The 17965-nt window shown below is 36.1% G+C and overlaps 3 protein-coding genes across 3 annotated transcripts; 2 read left to right on the top strand and 1 right to left on the bottom strand.

Annotated features, from left to right (window-relative positions):
• Positions 1-1785: 1785 nt before the first annotated feature.
• LOC141343591 (GTPase IMAP family member 8-like) lies at positions 1786-4585 on the bottom strand. The gene is made up of 4 exons (XM_073848160.1): positions 4400-4585; positions 3243-3947; positions 2474-3145; positions 1786-2372 (listed from the first exon to the last, which is right to left on the bottom strand). The coding sequence occupies exons 1-4, from the start codon at positions 4431-4433 to the stop codon at positions 2254-2256; spliced, it is 1530 nt and encodes a 509-aa protein (XP_073704261.1). The 5' UTR covers positions 4434-4585; the 3' UTR covers positions 1786-2253.
• Positions 4586-6456: 1871 nt separating this feature from the next.
• On the top strand, positions 6457-13442 carry trim110 (tripartite motif containing 110). The gene is made up of 8 exons (XM_073848158.1): positions 6457-6575; positions 7334-7827; positions 9019-9114; positions 9226-9462; positions 10391-10413; positions 10553-10698; positions 10938-11209; positions 11588-13442. Exons 1-8 carry the CDS (start codon positions 6527-6529, stop codon positions 11858-11860), a joined length of 1590 nt encoding a protein of 529 aa, XP_073704259.1. The 5' UTR covers positions 6457-6526; the 3' UTR covers positions 11861-13442.
• A 263-nt stretch (positions 13443-13705) lies between these two features.
• On the top strand, positions 13706-17076 carry cbln12 (cerebellin 12). The gene is made up of 4 exons (XM_073848163.1): positions 13706-13832; positions 14878-15500; positions 15571-15690; positions 15888-17076. The coding sequence occupies exons 2-4, from the start codon at positions 15225-15227 to the stop codon at positions 16083-16085; spliced, it is 594 nt and encodes a 197-aa protein (XP_073704264.1). The 5' UTR covers positions 13706-13832; positions 14878-15224; the 3' UTR covers positions 16086-17076.
• The last annotated feature ends 889 nt before the right edge of the window (positions 17077-17965 follow it).

Here is a 17965-nt window from a genome sequence, read left to right as displayed (position 1 = left end):
TACAACAATGTTTTTTCTAAAGCACTATACAAAAAAATATTATCTGTGAGTAATCTCAGTCTTTATAAACTTTGTACTCTGCCTGAGTGATGTTTCGCCATCCTAGAGTCATTACCAAAATAAAAGTCCTGTTCTGAACTGTTCTCTCTTTCATCTCACTCTCGACTACTGTAGCTCATTGCCTACTTTCCAGTCTTTCCGACCAAGGGTGGTATTTGCAGAGCACTTGTTTTCTAGTTTAGTATCTTTTAATGACCTTTCGCTCAGGGTTTCGCACAGCATTTTTGTTTTTAGGATTTATTTAATAAAAAACAACAAACACTATAAATCTCATACAAATCTCTTAAAAAATACATGCTATCTTACATACACTCACATAGGTGTATTATCAGTCACAATATAAATTCTTGGCAACAGATTTTTGATTGATGAACTAAAAACTGTTTGCAGAGATCACTAACTAGGAATTAGTCTTGCTCTAGACACATAACCTTAGATTGCTCTGGGGGGGGGGGGGGGGTGATTGGTAACATTACAAACAGTATAAATAGTAAAGGTGATTACAAAAGTCAAGCCTATGTTAGTTTAAAACAAAACTTACATGTTGAAGTCAGCAAGTTACCATCCTTCTTTCATTAATTAGTTGTACATATGAGTATGAAAGATAATGCATGTAATGCTGTATTGTTTTCTTCCTTCTTTTTCTGTATAAAACCATTTAGTGATCTTGATTTTGTGTGACATTTTCTGGCATGTCTGCAGACAGGTATTTTTCCACAATTTCTGTGTTTTCAAGCCATTTTGTAACAAAGTTGTTTTGTGACTCCATTTTTTACACACTAGGGAGAAATGAAATGATTAATAAAACTTTGTAGAAACATGTTTTATTGACTGACAGTAGGGGAGAGCGGGGCACAACCTAACACTTTTTGAATTTCGCGGTTTATGTAAATCCACTTGGGGTTCAGAGTACAATTTTTATCCACGTTATTTACACACTTGTCCAAATATATCGCTTTGTTTCATATTTACAGTGTATACGTTTTTCGTTATTTACCTCAAAAGAAAGGATGTGAAACGTGACAACATGCCCCGTAGGTGGGGTACATTGTAACATCTGAGGGGCACGTTGTAATACGACCATATGACAGCTTAAAATGTTATCTGCTCGAATGAAAAAAAATATACACAACAAACTAAAATATTTTGTCAGTAAAATACATGTGTTAACTTTTTAAAATGAAGTAATGACATTTTAAAAACAATAAAAATAATCTAATTTTGGAGTTTGACAATGGTCACATCGCAACAATGCTTTGAACGGCCCTGATCGCAACACACAGCTGTACAGTAGTTCAAAACAATAGTGGGAGTCCCCATCCAGTCACCCCTGGTGAACACCACTATGCAGTATTTCCAGACATTTCGACCCAAGAGCTCAATGTGCTCCTTGACAGACCTCCTTTGTGCCTTTGTGACGCCAGACTGCAGAACCAGCAAAATTGCATGAGGTCCTGGTGGGCACAATGTAATACTTGATATGATCTCCCTTGAGAGTCAGTTCCTGTTTGTTCTTGTGCATGTAATACATCTGTCTCATCAGTCTCATGAATATTTTCTTCAAAACAGTGATGAGATTTGCAGAAAATGTCCAGTCTGGTTATATATCTGAGGATTCGGTTTTACCTAAAATATATACATGGAAAAACACACTCAAGGTATGTTTGAATGAATATTTGAAAATTTGAATGGGATGAGAACACACAAGAAATAATATTAGAACAGTTAGCAAATAATGTTTTTAATTCGCAAATACATAACACAAAACCTACTTTACAATGTAAACTATGATGAATAAAAAACAACAGTGATGACAGGTGTTATGCAAGTAAATACGTTTTGCAGGATACACTCAAATAACATTTTTGTTTTCTGGCTTTGTTTGAATAAGAATAATGAAAGAATAAATATAAATCTCCAGCACTCCACTGGAGCAAATACACATTCACATACACACAAGGTATATATTATCACAATATTAATTTGTGTGACTTTGTAGGTTATACAAACCATATGAATAGAACTGTCATGATGTTGAGCTGATTACAAAACTAAATGCCACATTTACAATTTAAAACAAAACTTAGTTAAGCAATTACATTATTTAGTTGTAAATGTCTGTATGACAATTTACTGGATAGAATGTAATTATTTTCTTTACTTTTAATTTTCTGTATATACCTATGAAAACCATCAGTGATCTTGATTTAGTGTGACATCTTCTGAAAGGTCTTCTGGTGATTCTGATAAGGCCCTGTAGTTAGACACAATTTCTGTGTTTTCAAGCCATTTTGTTACGTAGTCTTTATGCACTGGAGGAAGAAATTCAACAATTATTAAAACTTGGTATTAACATGTTTTACTGACTGACAATCAAATCATTGTTTTAAAGAGAGTTTGTCAGGCTACTTACTTTCAGGGGGATCCAGATTAAAGCTTCCTCTCTCTAATTGGTCTGACTTAGATTCCCAACCACTGTCAGTCTCCTCCATTGCTGTATCCACAGGTGTCAGAAGCTCTGTGTTTCCTCTGGCCATCACATCCACTTTCTCCATCAACTCTCTGACCTGTTTCCTATTATTCTGTTCCATGTAGTTCAGTACATGATACCGGTTTCCACATTTATTGATCAGCCACTGCAGAGCTTCTCCTTCACTCTCAATGTGCTCCTCAATAGTGTTAGTGACCATCCAGTCACCTCTGGTGAACAACACTATACAGTACTTCCAGACATTTCGACCCAGGAGCTCCATGTGCTCTTTGACAGACCTTTTTTGTGCCTCAGTGAAGGCAATTCCAGGCTGCAGAACCAGCAAAACTGCATGAGGTCCTGGTGGACACATAGTAACACTTGACTTGATCTCCTGCTTGACTGACTCTGAAGTCTCCATTACAGATGCGTACGGCCACCATCCAGGTGTGTCAATTAAAATGACTTTTCTCTGGTCAACCTCTCCATTGCTTATCACAGACTTTTTTGTCACACTCCTCATTTGTTCCTTTTTCAAGATGGTGTTGACCACTGAGGTCTTTCCAACAACATTGCCACCCATCAAGACAATCCTTAACTCTGGGAAAGAATTCTCTGCAAGAAAGAACATGAAAGTTTAAGAAGAGTGCTTAATATTCAGTTCATTTCTATTAATTATAACAAGTTCCTTGTTTTAGAAGATGCACTATACCTGTTAGATGTTCTTTCAAGGTTGTCATCTTTGTTTTTACTTGAACCTCTCTCTCCTCTGCTCGTTTCTGAACAGTTCTTCTGTTTTCCTCCATATCTTCAAACAGTTTGCTGTCAATTTTAAAGCATTGTCCTTCATTCTTTGCTAGTACATTCTCTATCTCATGAAACAGTTTTTGTACATTTATTCCCTTGCTGTCAGTATAATTAAAAACATGAACTCTGTTTCCACACTTTTGTATTAGAATATCAAGCTCTGTCCCTGCTCTCTCAATTAGCTGCTTGCTATCTGCATCTCTTTGCTCTTTGTTGTCATACATGAGTAGAACGATGGTGTGGTTCCAGATCTGCTCACCAAGAATCTCCATGTGTTCCACCACACTGTTTAAATGCATGTTTGTGAATGATTTGTGTAGATTGATGACTAGAAGGAAGGCATGTGGAGCAGGACACAGTTTTAAGCTGTGCACAATTTCCATCTTTAAATACTTTGCACTTTCTGCCAGTGTGAAGCTCTTCCACCATCCTGGTGTCATTACCAAACTAACAGACCTGTTTTGAACTGTACCCTGTTTCGTCTCACTCTTGACTATCTCTTCACCCATTTTACAGTCTTCTTCACCAAGAATGGTATTAGTTGCACTGCGCTTGTACTCTGCTTTACTGCCTATTATAATGGCTTTTATCTCAGAAAGAGTTGGACAATCTGCAAAAGAAAAATAAGAAACCTGTAATTATCATTTGTCATTTGCAAACCTTAACAAATGCATTATCATATTTTAGGTGTACAGTCAAATGCATAAATTGCATGTGCATTTAGTTTATGTATGTGGTTTGTGATATTAAAGTAAATGCATTTTCAGTTGTTTGCAATGCATTGTTGTGTTTGCGTTTTCTTTTGGCTAATCAAATTAAATTCCAACATAGTTTTAACAAAGTTACAAAGTGTCCCAGCTTAGCTTTGTATCATTAGCTTTTGTACATTTTGGCCTTACTATATTGGTTTGTATTTCTAGTAATATTTATACATTTTTTATACATCTTTCAACAACACTGTATACTTAGAGATTCTGTGATAGATCATCAGCAGTCTAAAAGTATATTACACAGGTTTTGTCAAACTTTTAAACATGTATGTCCAACATAAGAAAAACTCACTGTCATGACGATCAGAGTCCTCTCCTGCCTCCATTATGTGTCACAGACTGTCAGTTTGAACTTCTTAAAGTTTGCTTCAATATCTTCTTTCTGTCTCTTCTTTTTTCCCACTCCCAATATCCTGTTTCTTAGTTCTCTGTCTGTCTCTGGTTTCTCTGTTTTATACAAAAAAATAACAAATCTTCACGCATTTTCTGTTTGTTTTGCGCATGTACTGAATGTGCCTCTGCACTTGATGAACTGGTTTATCAGCTTCCTAATGAAAAGTACACATAGTGCCACCCCTTTATACAAGTTTGAGTCACAAGCATTTTTTTCTAATTGAACTGTGTGTATTAAACAAACATTAAACAAAATGAAAAAGACCATGGATGTCAGTTTTCTTGAGTTTCTTTTGTTTTGTAACCATAACAGCTAATTTACATTCAAGCCCAAAATTATTCATACCCCTGGAAAATTCTGACTTAAAGTTACTTTTATTCAACCAGCAGGTTTTTTTTGACCAGAAATGACACAGGCTTTTCCCAAAAGATAATAAGACGATGTACAAGAGGCATCATTGTGGAAAAAATATTTTTCAACTTTTATTTACATTTGAACAAAAAGTGGCATGTCCAAAATTATTCATACCCTTTGCAAACTGTCACAGTCTGTGGGAAAATCCAAAGTTCTATACCATTCCAATGGTCCAAGCTGTTCTAAAGCATCCTAATTCATTCATCCTGATTCATTGGGAACAGCTGTTTTAATCAACTCAACAGGTGAAAAACAGAAGCTCTCTGTTGTTGGTTTGTGGACAGTCATGGCTAAGACAAAGGAGCTCGCTGAGGACCTGCGGCTGCGCATTGTGGCTGCTCACAAGTCAGGAAAGGGCTATAAGACCATATCTAAATGTTTTGAAGTTCCAGTGACTACAATGCAAAGTATTATTAAAAAATACTAAACATTCCGCACTGTGAAAAATCTCAGAGGACGTACTCGGAAGCCAAAACTGACACCTGTGCTGGCCAGGAGGATAGTGAGAGAAGTAAAAAAAAAGAATCCAAGGATCACCACCAAGGCCATCCTGATTAATCTTGACTCTGCTGGTGGCAACATCTCAAGGCAGACAGTCCAACGGATGGACACAGACCAAGGAGGACACCACTTCTCCAGATAAGGCACACAAAAGCCTGCTTGGCCTTTGCAAATGCTCATCTGGACAAAGAAGAAGACTTCTGGTCGTCTGTTTTATGGTCAGATGAAACAAAAATCTAATTGTTTGGCCACAATGATGTAGCCTTCATTTGGCCTAAAAAAGGAGAAGCCTTCAACCCTAAGAACACCATCCCCACTGTCAAAAATGGTGGTGGGAACCTAATTTTCTCAACAACAACATCAGGCAGCCTGGAGAGAAACTTGGCCTTGGGCACCAGTGGACATTTTAGCACGACAACGACCCAAAACACACAGCAAAAGTGGTGAAGAAATGGTTAGCAGACAAAAACATTAACGTTTTGCAGTGGCCCAGCTAGAGTCCTGACTTAAATCCAATTATGAGTCTATGGAGGGAGCTAAAGATCAGGGTGATGGCAAGGAGACCCTCCAACCTGAAAGAGTTCATTGCTAAAGATGAATGGGCAAAACTACCAGTGGAGACATGCAAAAAGCTGGTCAGCAATTACAGGAAGCGTTTGATTGCTGTAATAGCCAATAAAGACTTTTTTATTGATTATTGAGAAGGGTATGAATAATTTTGGACATGCCACTTTTTGTTCAAATGTAAATAAATGACGAGTAATAATTTAGACATCTGTGTCATTTCTAATAATAAAAACTTGCTGGTTGAATAAAAGTAACTTTAAGTCAGAATTTGCCAGGGGTATGAATAATTTCGGGCTTGACTGTATATCAGAATACTTTATTATATCTTGATTTATTCTAAATAGCAATCAGTGTTATTTAAACATTAACTAGTTGTAATTTATTTGCTTTTATTTCTTTCCCTCACCTCGTAAGTGCTTCTATAAAGAACAGGTCATGTGATGGCTTAGTAGTTCTCTGTGTTGACAGGTTAACAAGACATTGCAGGATAAGCCATCTGTCCCACACACGAACACACACACATGCACACTTGGGTGTTTCTTTATGAAATCATCCTATTCTATCTTTCACACAAGGCTGCAGGAGAAAAAAGGTAAGACTTTTCAATTTTATATAGGTTACTTATAATAATGCCAACCATGTTTTTGCAGACATCTACATTCATTCAGATCAGGAAGACACTGAGAGGTTGATCTCTTGACTATTTCCAAGTTGCCTGGGTCTGTTATTGTTTACAGGGAAACTTTTAGGGCCAGTAAAGGCAAATTTGTCATAAATAAAATATAATTTCTTTGCGATTAGTGTTATTAAACAGAATTGCATTATTGACGGATTTCAAACAGTTTCCAAAATGCTCATCTTGCAGATACTCCAGCAAACTGCTAATTCTAATTCTAATAGTGCCACAGAGCCAGTGTTTACACTTTTTGAAAGGAATGGCCTACAAAAGACTGATGTATAGTTGTCTCATCATGGTAATCTTTTATAACTTAATGTCTTAAATAGAGACTCGTGGGAGGTTACCTCATTTATCCAGTAGTCAAATGGAAAAGCTTTCTAAAAATAGTTGATTAGGAGACAGATTAACTAAATAGTAAGGCTTAGTTTGTGCCAAATAGGACTGTATTAATCCGTGTGGCATTTGACTTCTTATGAGCAATCATTTACTTTCGTTAAGTGCACAGTTTGCACATTAGGTGTCTCATTTTTGCACTTTATACAGCATATATTTTATACAAATGTTCACATAAAATAAAATATGAAGTATCATCCCAAGCTACTGGTCAATTTGGTCAAATAAAATATTATAATATTACATTGAAATTGTTCTCATGTTTAATAATTTTGCAGCTGCTATTGACTCCATGGAGGAAGAGCACACATGCCCCATGTGTCGTGACCTCTTTGTTCGAACTCAGCCCTTTCCCTGCGGCCACAGCTTTTGCCTGGCCTGTGCACAGGAGGCCTGGAGCCAGAGTGCAGATGGTGGCAAGCAAAGATTTGCATGCCCACAGTGCCTGGAGGAGCAGGGAGTGGTGGTATGTGACTGCTGTCCGGAAGACAAGGATAATGAGGCCCAAGCTGCAGTGAAGACCTGCCTGAGATGTGAGATCTCTCTGTGTGAGCAGCATCTGAAGCCACATCTGCAGCGTCCTGCTTATAACACTCACCTGTTGGTGGAGCCATTGATGGACATATCTCGCCGCAGGTGCCCTGCTCATCGGGAAGTATTCTGGTATTACTGCATGGACGATGGGGAATATGTTTGCCCAGACTGCATTTTAGAAGGACGGCATGCTCAACACCAGGTCAAAGGGGTGAGAAAAGTGGAGGAGGAATACAAAGTAAGTCATTGCATATATTATATTGTTGTTTAAGAGAGAGATCCTGTTGTGGGATCTAATTATGTTTCAAAACTTTTCCTCCACGGAATAAGAGAAAAAGTGTTTTATGATGCCTTTGGATGTCAGAATTGGAATGCAAATCATTTTTATAGAATACTGTCATCAAAGATGGCATTCAAAGCTAAATGTAGATGTTTAAACGGACAGACTATGGATAAAACCTGCTATGATTACCCTACTTTTAAAGCATAAATTTGATTTAAACAATAGTATTCACATATTGTATTAGCCCTACAGTTACAGCATGAAATACTATTTAAACCTATTATTTAATCTCACAATTCTGTCTATTTTTCTCGCAAATGTGAGTTTATATCTCCTAGTTTAACTCAACAATACCCAGAATTGTGGGATATAAACTCATGATTCTGAGCTGAGGGGAAAAGAGAGAATGATGACTTTTTACTTTTCAGAATTGTGTGAAATAATCTTTTCTCGCAATTGCGAGAATAAAGGCAGAATTTTAAAATATAAACTCAATTTTACCTCTTTTTATTCTTTTATTCCATGGCTTACAAACACTGCTACTTGAAAACGGTCATTTTCTGCCACCAAATAGGCTCCGCCCACAAATAATGTCATCAATGTTTGCAAACACCGAAATTTGATCACTTAAATACATCCTTTATAACCCAGAGTAAAGCAATGTTTCAAGGACATTCATACAGAATTATTTAAGTGTTTTATTTCTAACATTATAATCTAAAAATCTATTCAGAACAAACCGTTTCTACTTTGTCCAATCGCAAAAAAATATGCAAATAAGAGCAGACGCCACATTTTAAATTGAATGTGCAAGGTTTCCGGTCTGCAATTCTTTTCTTTTATTCAATTAATCTTATTTTAATTCATTCACAAACAATCATGAACACATTTGTTTGGTGCGCAGTTTTAACATTTACTGCACTTTGTTATTATTGCGGTTATGTGCAGAAGTCTCAGACATTCACAGGAAATAACTACTTCAAAAAAATATAAGATGGAAATTCAGTGTGAATTCCTAGCCTGAATACATTAATTCTTATAATTCAAAAAGACTGAACAGTGTAAAACATGATAAAAGATAACAAAGAAAATTTGGTCTAAAATGTGGTCTAAATTTAAAAAGCTCTTCTGTATTATGTGTTATAGGTCAAATTACAGAGCCTGTTTGAGGAAGCAGAAAAGAAAGTAAAGCAAGGTGAAATGATGCTTCAAGAACATCAAAAAGCTTGTCGCAGCATCGTAGTAAGTTTAAGCTTCTTTTTGATATCATATATTCAAATGCAAGGACTACAGCATTTCATAACTAAATGCAACATGCATGCATTTCATATTCTGTGTTTGTGTGTGTAACAGGAGGACACCTCTGTGAGTGATGTCTCCCAGGTGTTACAGATGGGCTCAGCCCTGCAGGCTCAGGTGGGCCGACTGGTGTCAGCCGTGATAAACATCACAGAGCAGGAGAGACAGCAGGCCATGGAAAAAGTGCAGGAAGACTGCAGCAGGGTGAGAGAAGATCTGAACCAAACTGAGAGCATCCACCGCTTCCTCGGTTCCCTGCTGGACGAGAGCGACCCCTTTCTGCTTATCTGGGTATGAGGACTTACTTTAATGTATTCCAGATTAAATTCATCTCAAATTTCATTTACTACATGTTGATAACAAAACTATGATATTTTAGTAGTTGTTGTTTTATATGTTTATAAATTTGTGACCCTGGACCACAAAACCATCGTAAGGGTAAGTTTTTTGAAATTGAGATTTATACATCATCTGAAAGCTTTCCATAATTAATAAGCTTTCCATTGGTTTGGTTTGTTGGGATAGGACAATATTTGGCCAAGATACAACTATTTTAAAATCTGTAATCTAAGGTGCAAAAAAATTTAAATATTGAGAAAATTGCCTTTAAAGTTGTCCAGATGAAGCTTTTTAGCAATGTATATTACTAATCAGAAATTAAGTTTTGATATATTTACAGTAGAATATTTACAAAATATTTTCATGGAACATGATCTTTACTTAATGTCCTAATGATTTTTGGCATTAAAAAAGTCGATAATTTTGACCCATACAATGTATTGTTGGCTATTGCTACAAATATACCCATGGTACTTAAGACTGGTTTTGTGGTCCAGGGTCACATATGTTCTATTTAAAGAATACATATGTGTGCTATAAATATGTACTATTAAAATAGACATTTCAAACTATTATCAAATATAGGTCGTTGTTTTGTTTTTACATAAAAATGTCTACAATAATACAGCAAAAGCGTATTTTGTGTAGATTTGATGGATAGTTAGGCATTGTAATAGAGTTTATGACCAAAAACAAAAATAATACATATACAAATGTTATTGTTTAATGGCCTAATTAGACATTTAAATGCATCCACAAGGTTTAATTATTGAATAATTTCTCTGACTGTACAAAGCATGGATCTTTACAGAAGTCACTTAGATTAAAATTACATAACAAAACGTATGCCACTGTTCATAGTAATCATAAATTTCCACAGGCATTCCAGACAGATGATTCGCAGTAAGTCTTTAGATAAACTGTGATTATTTTAGTGAGCGTCATAGAAAATTCTTGTGATTTGTGAGTGCAGTTGTATGCATATGAACAAGATAGAGCAATATACTGTACGTTTTACTGGCTTAGTTGCTCTGCCTTGCAGGTTGATGACAGATCTCACATCACCTCTGTTTGCACCACCTCAGCCCAGCATGGACAAGAAACGTGTCTTAGAGAATGTGGAAAATAAATATAGAGAATTTATAGCTGAGATCTTGCGCTGCCTAATCGAACTCAAGAGAGATCTCTGTAAGTAGGCCTGTTAATATTCATACATTCCATAATGGGCCATGATTCCAGGGACTTTTTTGTAAGTAATATAATTCTTACTATTGATTCTCAGCTAACCTAAGCATGATCCTAATCAATATTTAAGTATTTTCTGACATTTTGCTGTATACATTTTTTGAGCAGTGTTGCTTCATTTACCTTGTTTAATAGCGCCATCTAGTGGCTAGATTTCTAATGGCTGTTTCTCTTTGTTTTAGTAAGTAGCCCATTAACATTGGACAAAAACTCAGCCCATCCTCTCCTAAATATCTCTGAAGATCTACGGACAGTAATGAGGGTCAAAAAACGCTTATGTGTCCCTGAGCATTCTGACCGCTTTGACCACTGGTCTCAGGTGGTCTCCTGTCAGATATTTTCTTCTGGGACCCATTACTGGGAGCTGGAGGTGGAGGGATTTTGGGATATAGCAGTGACCTACCACAGCATTGGGAGAAAATCTAAGGAGGGAACAGCCTTTGGCTGCAACAAGGTATACTGTGACCCCAATACACACTTTTGATGCCAAATATGATTACTCTGTGATCAATATATAAAATATAGGCCTATAAAAACCCATACTGTAAAAAACGGAATATAAACGTGTAAAACATAATCTGAAAAAAGTTGACTTTCTATTAAGTTGATGTGGTGTCTTTTTTGTGTCGATATATTTAGGAAGCAGAGTAAAACCATAATCATTTTTAAACTAGTAGTAGTATTATTTAATGATTAAAACGTAGCATCAAATTATAAAAAAAACTGAATTTGTTTATTATTTTGAGCATATCATTTCAGAGGCCTAGCCCATTTTATATTTTCATCCACTATGTCCTGTGCATTATGATTTTCTGTTATCTTACTTACTCAGATATCCTGGAGCCTGACACAGCAGCATGACAGGAAACTTGCTGCCTGGCATAACCGAAAGAAAACCCACCTCTCCGCAAAAATGTCTGGCAACCATTTGGCAGTCACTCTGGACTTTGATTCTGGCTCCATCGCCTTTTCAGAAGTGGGTTCGTCATCCACCCTGCTCCCCCTGCATAATTTCAGTACCAGATTCACCCAGCCCGTCTGCCTAGGCTTTGGCCTCTACAAACCAGAGCTGAACAGCAGGGTCACCATCCTCAAGAAAATATGACTGCATTTACATCTTGGATTTGGGTGAAGACAGGAACTGACACTGCTGTTGAAACGTTCATTTCATAAAGAGTTATACGTTTCTTGAGTGATATATGATACAGTAGAAACAGTAGAATTTATTTCAAGAATCAACAATGTTTCAATTATGTACACTACCAGTCAAAAGTTTTCGAACAGTAAGTCTCTTCAACTCACCTAGCCTGCATTAATTTGATCCAAAGTACAGTAATATTGTGAAATATTTGTACTAAAATAAAAATTACTGTTAAATTGTTAAAACTGTTAAAATAACTGTTTTCTATTTTAATATATATTGAAATATCATTACTACAGTGCTACACGATCCTTCAGAAATCATTCTAATATGCTGCTGTTCAAGGGACATTTCTTTTGATCAATATTTAAAACAGTTAAGTACATTCTTTGATGAATAGAAAGATCCAAAGACTTATCTGAAATAAAAAGCTTTTGTAACATTATTCACTATTCCATTCAAAAGCCTCAGAGACAGTAATACTTTTACTTGGCAAGGATGCTTTAAATTACTTTTAAAAATCGCTGTTTTTAATATAATAATAATAAATGTTGTTTTTTTAGCAGCAAATTAGACTATCAGAATGATTTCTGAAGGATCATGTGACTGGAGTAATGATGCTACAAATTCAGCTTTGAAATCACAGGAATAAATTACATTTTGAAACATATTTAAATAAAAATATATATTTTAAATTATTTTAAATAGTAAAAAAAAATCTAAATTGTATTGTTTTTGCTGTACTTTGGATCAAATAAATGCAGGCTTGATGAGCAGAAGAGACTTGTTTGAAAAACATTAAAAATCTTACTGTTCAAAACAGTACTTTTGACTGGTAGTGTATATGGTCATGTTTTGTGTGTGTGTGTGTGTGTGTGTGTGTAATCAGTGTCAAACCTTTATCACTTAATTTCTTTTACTGTATTTAAGGTAAACTGCGATCCAATGCATCTTTCTTCATTGATGGATATTCAAAATTAGCAACATATAAATCTCTAATATTACCATCTAGAATAGTACAAATATTTTATATTCTAATGCCCTTAAATGCATAAAAGTGCAATTTAAAATGCATTTAAATATTAGATATTTTATGTGTTGGCAGTAAAGAAAGCTACTATTGAAGGGTTTGGGATTGTGGTGCACCATCAGCCAGTCAGCACTGTAGTGTACAGTTCATGCAATCGGCTCAAAAAAGTTCTGTGCTTAAATGAGCAAAGATGGCTACCATTGAGATGAATGAGAATATCTCTCTAAGCTTTCTCCTGGTATTATAGACCTCATTGCTGGCAGCCCTTTCTAATAATCAACAACTAGATTCAGTTAGTACTAACGCAGTGCAGGCATGAAATACTTTGCTTTTAAAAATAGCCCTGTGATGGACTGGCCATCCGTCCAGGGTTTTCCCGCCTTTGGCCAAAGACGTTTGGAGAAGGGATGGATGGAATTTTACAAAATACAAGCACAATTCATTCTCATTTAATTTATTGGTTTCATTTGTTGTGATGTTCAAAGAAATAAAAAAGTACTTTGTATATATGTCAAATCTGAAATCTGTTTTGTTTTTCCAGATTTTCTTATACTATCCTTTGTGCCCATTGATGTTCGCGTACCATGTGGATCAGTCACGTTTTGCCACATGTTGTGTTTCCTGTTTTCTTCTATATGCTTTCTACTGACTGTTGGCTATCACTTACAGCTATAAATGCCAGTTTGCCATGCTGTTTACATCAAAGAAAGATTACATGGATTATTAGAGAAAGTGAGAGAGGGAGAGAGAGAGGTGAAGCTGGTGGAGTGGGTGGGAAGGGGAGGGTCTTAAGAGACAGGATGAGTAGGAAGATCTGTAAGCTGTCAGATTCAGTGTTTCTCTACAGAAGCTTTGACACTTCGCATCATTACACCTGGGAAACTGAGGGACAGCCCACTAAATCAGGTAATTTTGCTGTTTTTTCTTACTACGAAAGCTTATGAACTTCATTTCATGTTATGTCACTCCTTAGAAAAGAAGCTTTAGTAAAATAATGTTTCTTACACAATAACAAATTCTTAAAAAAGGTATTTTAAGGTACTTTTTGTTTCGCTTTCATGTAAATTAATCTATTTTCAGATTTATGATTTATAAAAGCAACCAACTTGCCAATAACATTAAATTAAAATACATTTTTGATTCTATATAAAGGATATTTTAGATGGTTTTACATGGAAACAAGGCAAAAATGCTGATTAAGATTTTGGTTTTGTGTTGTGGAAGGTGATTTGGAGTTGTAGGTTAGTGCTGTCAAATATTTTTATAACCTAAAGTTATTTTAAAAATGATTAGAAACAATGTGCTACAATTTTGTAAGAGTGAAGTTTTGTGAAGAAAATAAATCTATTGGCTTGTGAAAGGAGTGGATAGCATTCAAGGGCAGCACTGAGAAGAATTAGTTCTTATTTAAAAGTGCACAAACATTAAGGTTTCACTCAAGACCAGACGCAAAGAAAGTTGACCTTTGTAAATGTCAGTGCTTCATAAAGACTATAAACATGACTTGAATAGTAAATTAACGTGGTGAGTTGTGCCAATTAAGTCCTGATATAGACATACTTTACCTTCAAATTCCAAGGAGTACATTCTTGGGTTTCAGGATTTTGCATATTGTAGCCGTTTTAGCGTGCCAAGGCACTGAGGAGAGAGAGGAGGTTCAGCCAATAAGCGCAAGCAAAGGAGAGAGGGAGAGAGGTCCTGCATGTTGTGGAACGTCAGGAGGGAAGTGAGAGCGTGTTAAAGACAGATGGTCTCTCAGTGGAGTTGTTCTTTTTTCTCTCTCTTGTTCTCACTCTCTCCTGGATGCTGCTCCCCTCAGTTGAAAGGGATCCAAAGTGTTACCTCATGATCTTCATCCTTCACTGCTCCTCTTCCTCCTCCCCCACACAAGCATACCTGTTGGCTCGCAGAGCGCCTCTTATCCTCTCCCTCTCTCTCTGTCTTCTCACAGGTTGGCTATGATGATGGATTTTTTTCGGGGAGTTGATGAGAAACCTCCAAGTGTCCTTGCCTTTGGTCCCCTACAGGCAATTTAACACCACAGAAGTAGCTCTTCGTCAGGAAACTGTGACAGACAGGAGGGTGACGGCAAAATAGCGAGAGAGACAAAGTTATAGAGTAAAGGTGAAAGACAGAACCAAGGATTTAAAATCTATAACTTTTTACAATAATCGACGTTTTTAAGGATCCTTTACTTATTTCTCCTCAATTTCCAAAAGACAACCTACTTTATCAAATTCCAGAGAACCTTTGAACCTAATTTCATCCGAGATATCGTAAGCTATAATAAGTAACGCAATGCTGCCCAGCTCTGGGTTGCCGATGCTAATATTAGCTCCACTTCTGCTAATCGGCCCTCTAGTGGTCAGAGGGCAAAATGACACGGAGCCCATAGTTCTGGAGGGTAAATGTCTGGTGGTTTGTGACTCCACACCTTCTTCAGAACCAGCAGGTAATGCGCTGGGGATGTCTGTGCGTTCAGGTACCGGCCGTGTGGCCTTCTCCGCCACAAGGCAAACCAACCATGAGCCCACAGACATGAGCAATCGCACCATGATCATCTATTTTGACCAGGTAAGCAACCTTTCCACATTAAAATACTTGTATGTAGTTTGGCTCTGTTTAATCGGTCACTTTTTGTCAGATCTTGGTGAACGTTGGCGGTCATTTTGACCAAGAAAGCAGTATCTTTCTCGCTCCGAGAAGAGGGGTGTACAGCTTCAACTTCCATGTGGTCAAGGCATACAACAGGCAAACCATACAGGTAAGTACTACATATTTTGCGCTCTTAAAGGTTCTTTTTTGGAATCTATGGTTCCATGAAGAATTGTAACATCCATGGAACCTTTCGAATGCACAAAAGGTTCTTTATAGTGGAAAAAGGTTCTAAAATGCTTCTTTGGGAGTCCAAAAATGGCTCTTCTATGGCATTGCTGTGAAAACGTATTGTCCTATTCACAGGTGAGTTTGATGTTGAATGGATGGCCGATGATCTCAGCCTTTGCTGGAGACCAGGATGTGACACGAGAAGCAGCCACAAATGCTGGGCTTGTGATCATGGAAAGAGGGGACAAGGCTTACCTCAAGCTGGAAAGGGGCAACCTAATGGGAGGCTGGAAGTACTCTACTTTTTCAGGCTTCCTGGTCTTCCCTTTATAAAGATGACCATGTGAACAGCTGGGAGATGAGGAGGAGAGAGGGTGACATGCTTTCTGGGGATTTAATTTGAGAAAATGGAAGCCACAGAAAAGGTCATATTTGCTCTTCCTCGTTTTTAACTGGTGGCAGGGCAGAGAAAATGCAGAAAATGTTATATTATAATTAAAATAAATATATAACTTTAAATATTATAATTAAATATTATTTATATTGTATTATTTAAAATATAATTAAATATGATTTAGAACAAGATAAAAAAAGGGATTTGAAAATCACTAAAAAGTCACTAAAATGAGTTTCCTAGTCTTTTTTTGTAATGTATTTCAGATAACTGTGACCCTGGATCACAAAACCAGTCACAAGGGTCAATTTTTTGAAATTATATATACTTTTTTCGATTTATATATGTCATCTGAATACTGAACAAATAAAATTTCCATTGATGTACAGTTTGGTAGGATAGGATGATATTTGAAAATCTGGAATCTGAAAAATCTGAGAAAAGATGTCCAAATAAAGTTCTTAGCAATCCATATTACTAATCAAAAATTACATTTTGATATATTTACGGTAGAAAATTTACAATGTCTTTTCATGAAACATGATCATTACTTAATATCCTAATGATTTTTGGCTTAAAAGAAAAATGTATATTTTTGACCACTACAATTTATTTTTGGCTATTGCTACAAATATACCCGTGCGACTTGAGTCTGGTTTTGTGGTCCAGGGTCACATATGCTAATGTGTATGGTTAAACTAAAAAAAATGGCATTGGGAAAAATATGACGATACTGTAGTAATAACATACAGTATTTAAATGACGTATTTCAGAGGTTTTTTAAGCAAAATTCAATTTCTGAAATCACTTTTAATTCAAATATAGCTTATCGATTTGATGTGAGGTTTCTGTTTCTAATATGTTTGCCTGCTTATGAAGCTGTGTGTGTATATTATAAAGCTTTGTAAAAATAAATCTTGTTAAATGGAACCCCTTGACTAAAAAGTCAAAATTCCTTCTTGTTTCTATGTGTAATGAAATACGACTTGTCCTCAACCTGTGTTACTTCTCTGAATGAGGTGTTTTACCTCTAACAACAGCTGTTTGTAAATATAGCTCTCAGCATCAGAGCTGGCACGGTTGACCAGGAATCATCACAGATAGCAGCATAGGCATAATGGATAACGGATACGAGCTACAGTGGCACCGGTCGAGCAAAGGCAGATGGAGCTTTTGGCAGTCAGACGTGCAAGTGTACACTGGACTCCTATGGACCATGCAGGGTGGGCTGTCACAGTCAATAAGTTACGCTGCATTGGTTTAAAGACACACTTATTCACACATGGAACAGGGAATAAAAGAGAGCAGGAGAGAGAGAAAAGGAAACAAGAAGAAAAGAAAGAATCACTGATGTTAACAGAGTACTTTATTTTTGTAACCTGTCTGTGAGCATTTATTTTTGCATGAAAAGACCACAGCATGATACTCTAAGAATGTAGGGTAAAATTACATCAAACCCTGCTTTTAGTTGTGATGTTTATAAAATAATCATGTTGAATAATTTATGTGGATGTAATTTATTTATCATTAATTTGTCCTAACGCATATAACCCAGTATCTAGTGCACAGTATAAAAATGAAAAGTGAATAATATTTAAAAATGTTTTAATAATACAGTTAAAGTCAAAAGTTTACACACAGCTTGCAGAATCTGCAAAATGTTAATTATTTTACCAAAATAAGAGTGATCAAACAAAATGCATGTTATTTTTGATTTAGTACTGACCTGAATAAGATATTTCACATAAAAGATGTTTACATATAATTCACAAGAGAAAATTTATCAAAAAGTTCAAAATTTTACATATGCTAGATTCTT

The sequence above is a fragment of the Garra rufa genome, chromosome 10, assembly GCF_049309525.1.
Source record: "Garra rufa chromosome 10, GarRuf1.0, whole genome shotgun sequence".
Classification (NCBI taxonomy): Eukaryota; Metazoa; Chordata; class Actinopteri; order Cypriniformes; family Cyprinidae; genus Garra; species Garra rufa.
This window is presented reverse-complemented; position numbering and strand designations above follow the sequence as displayed.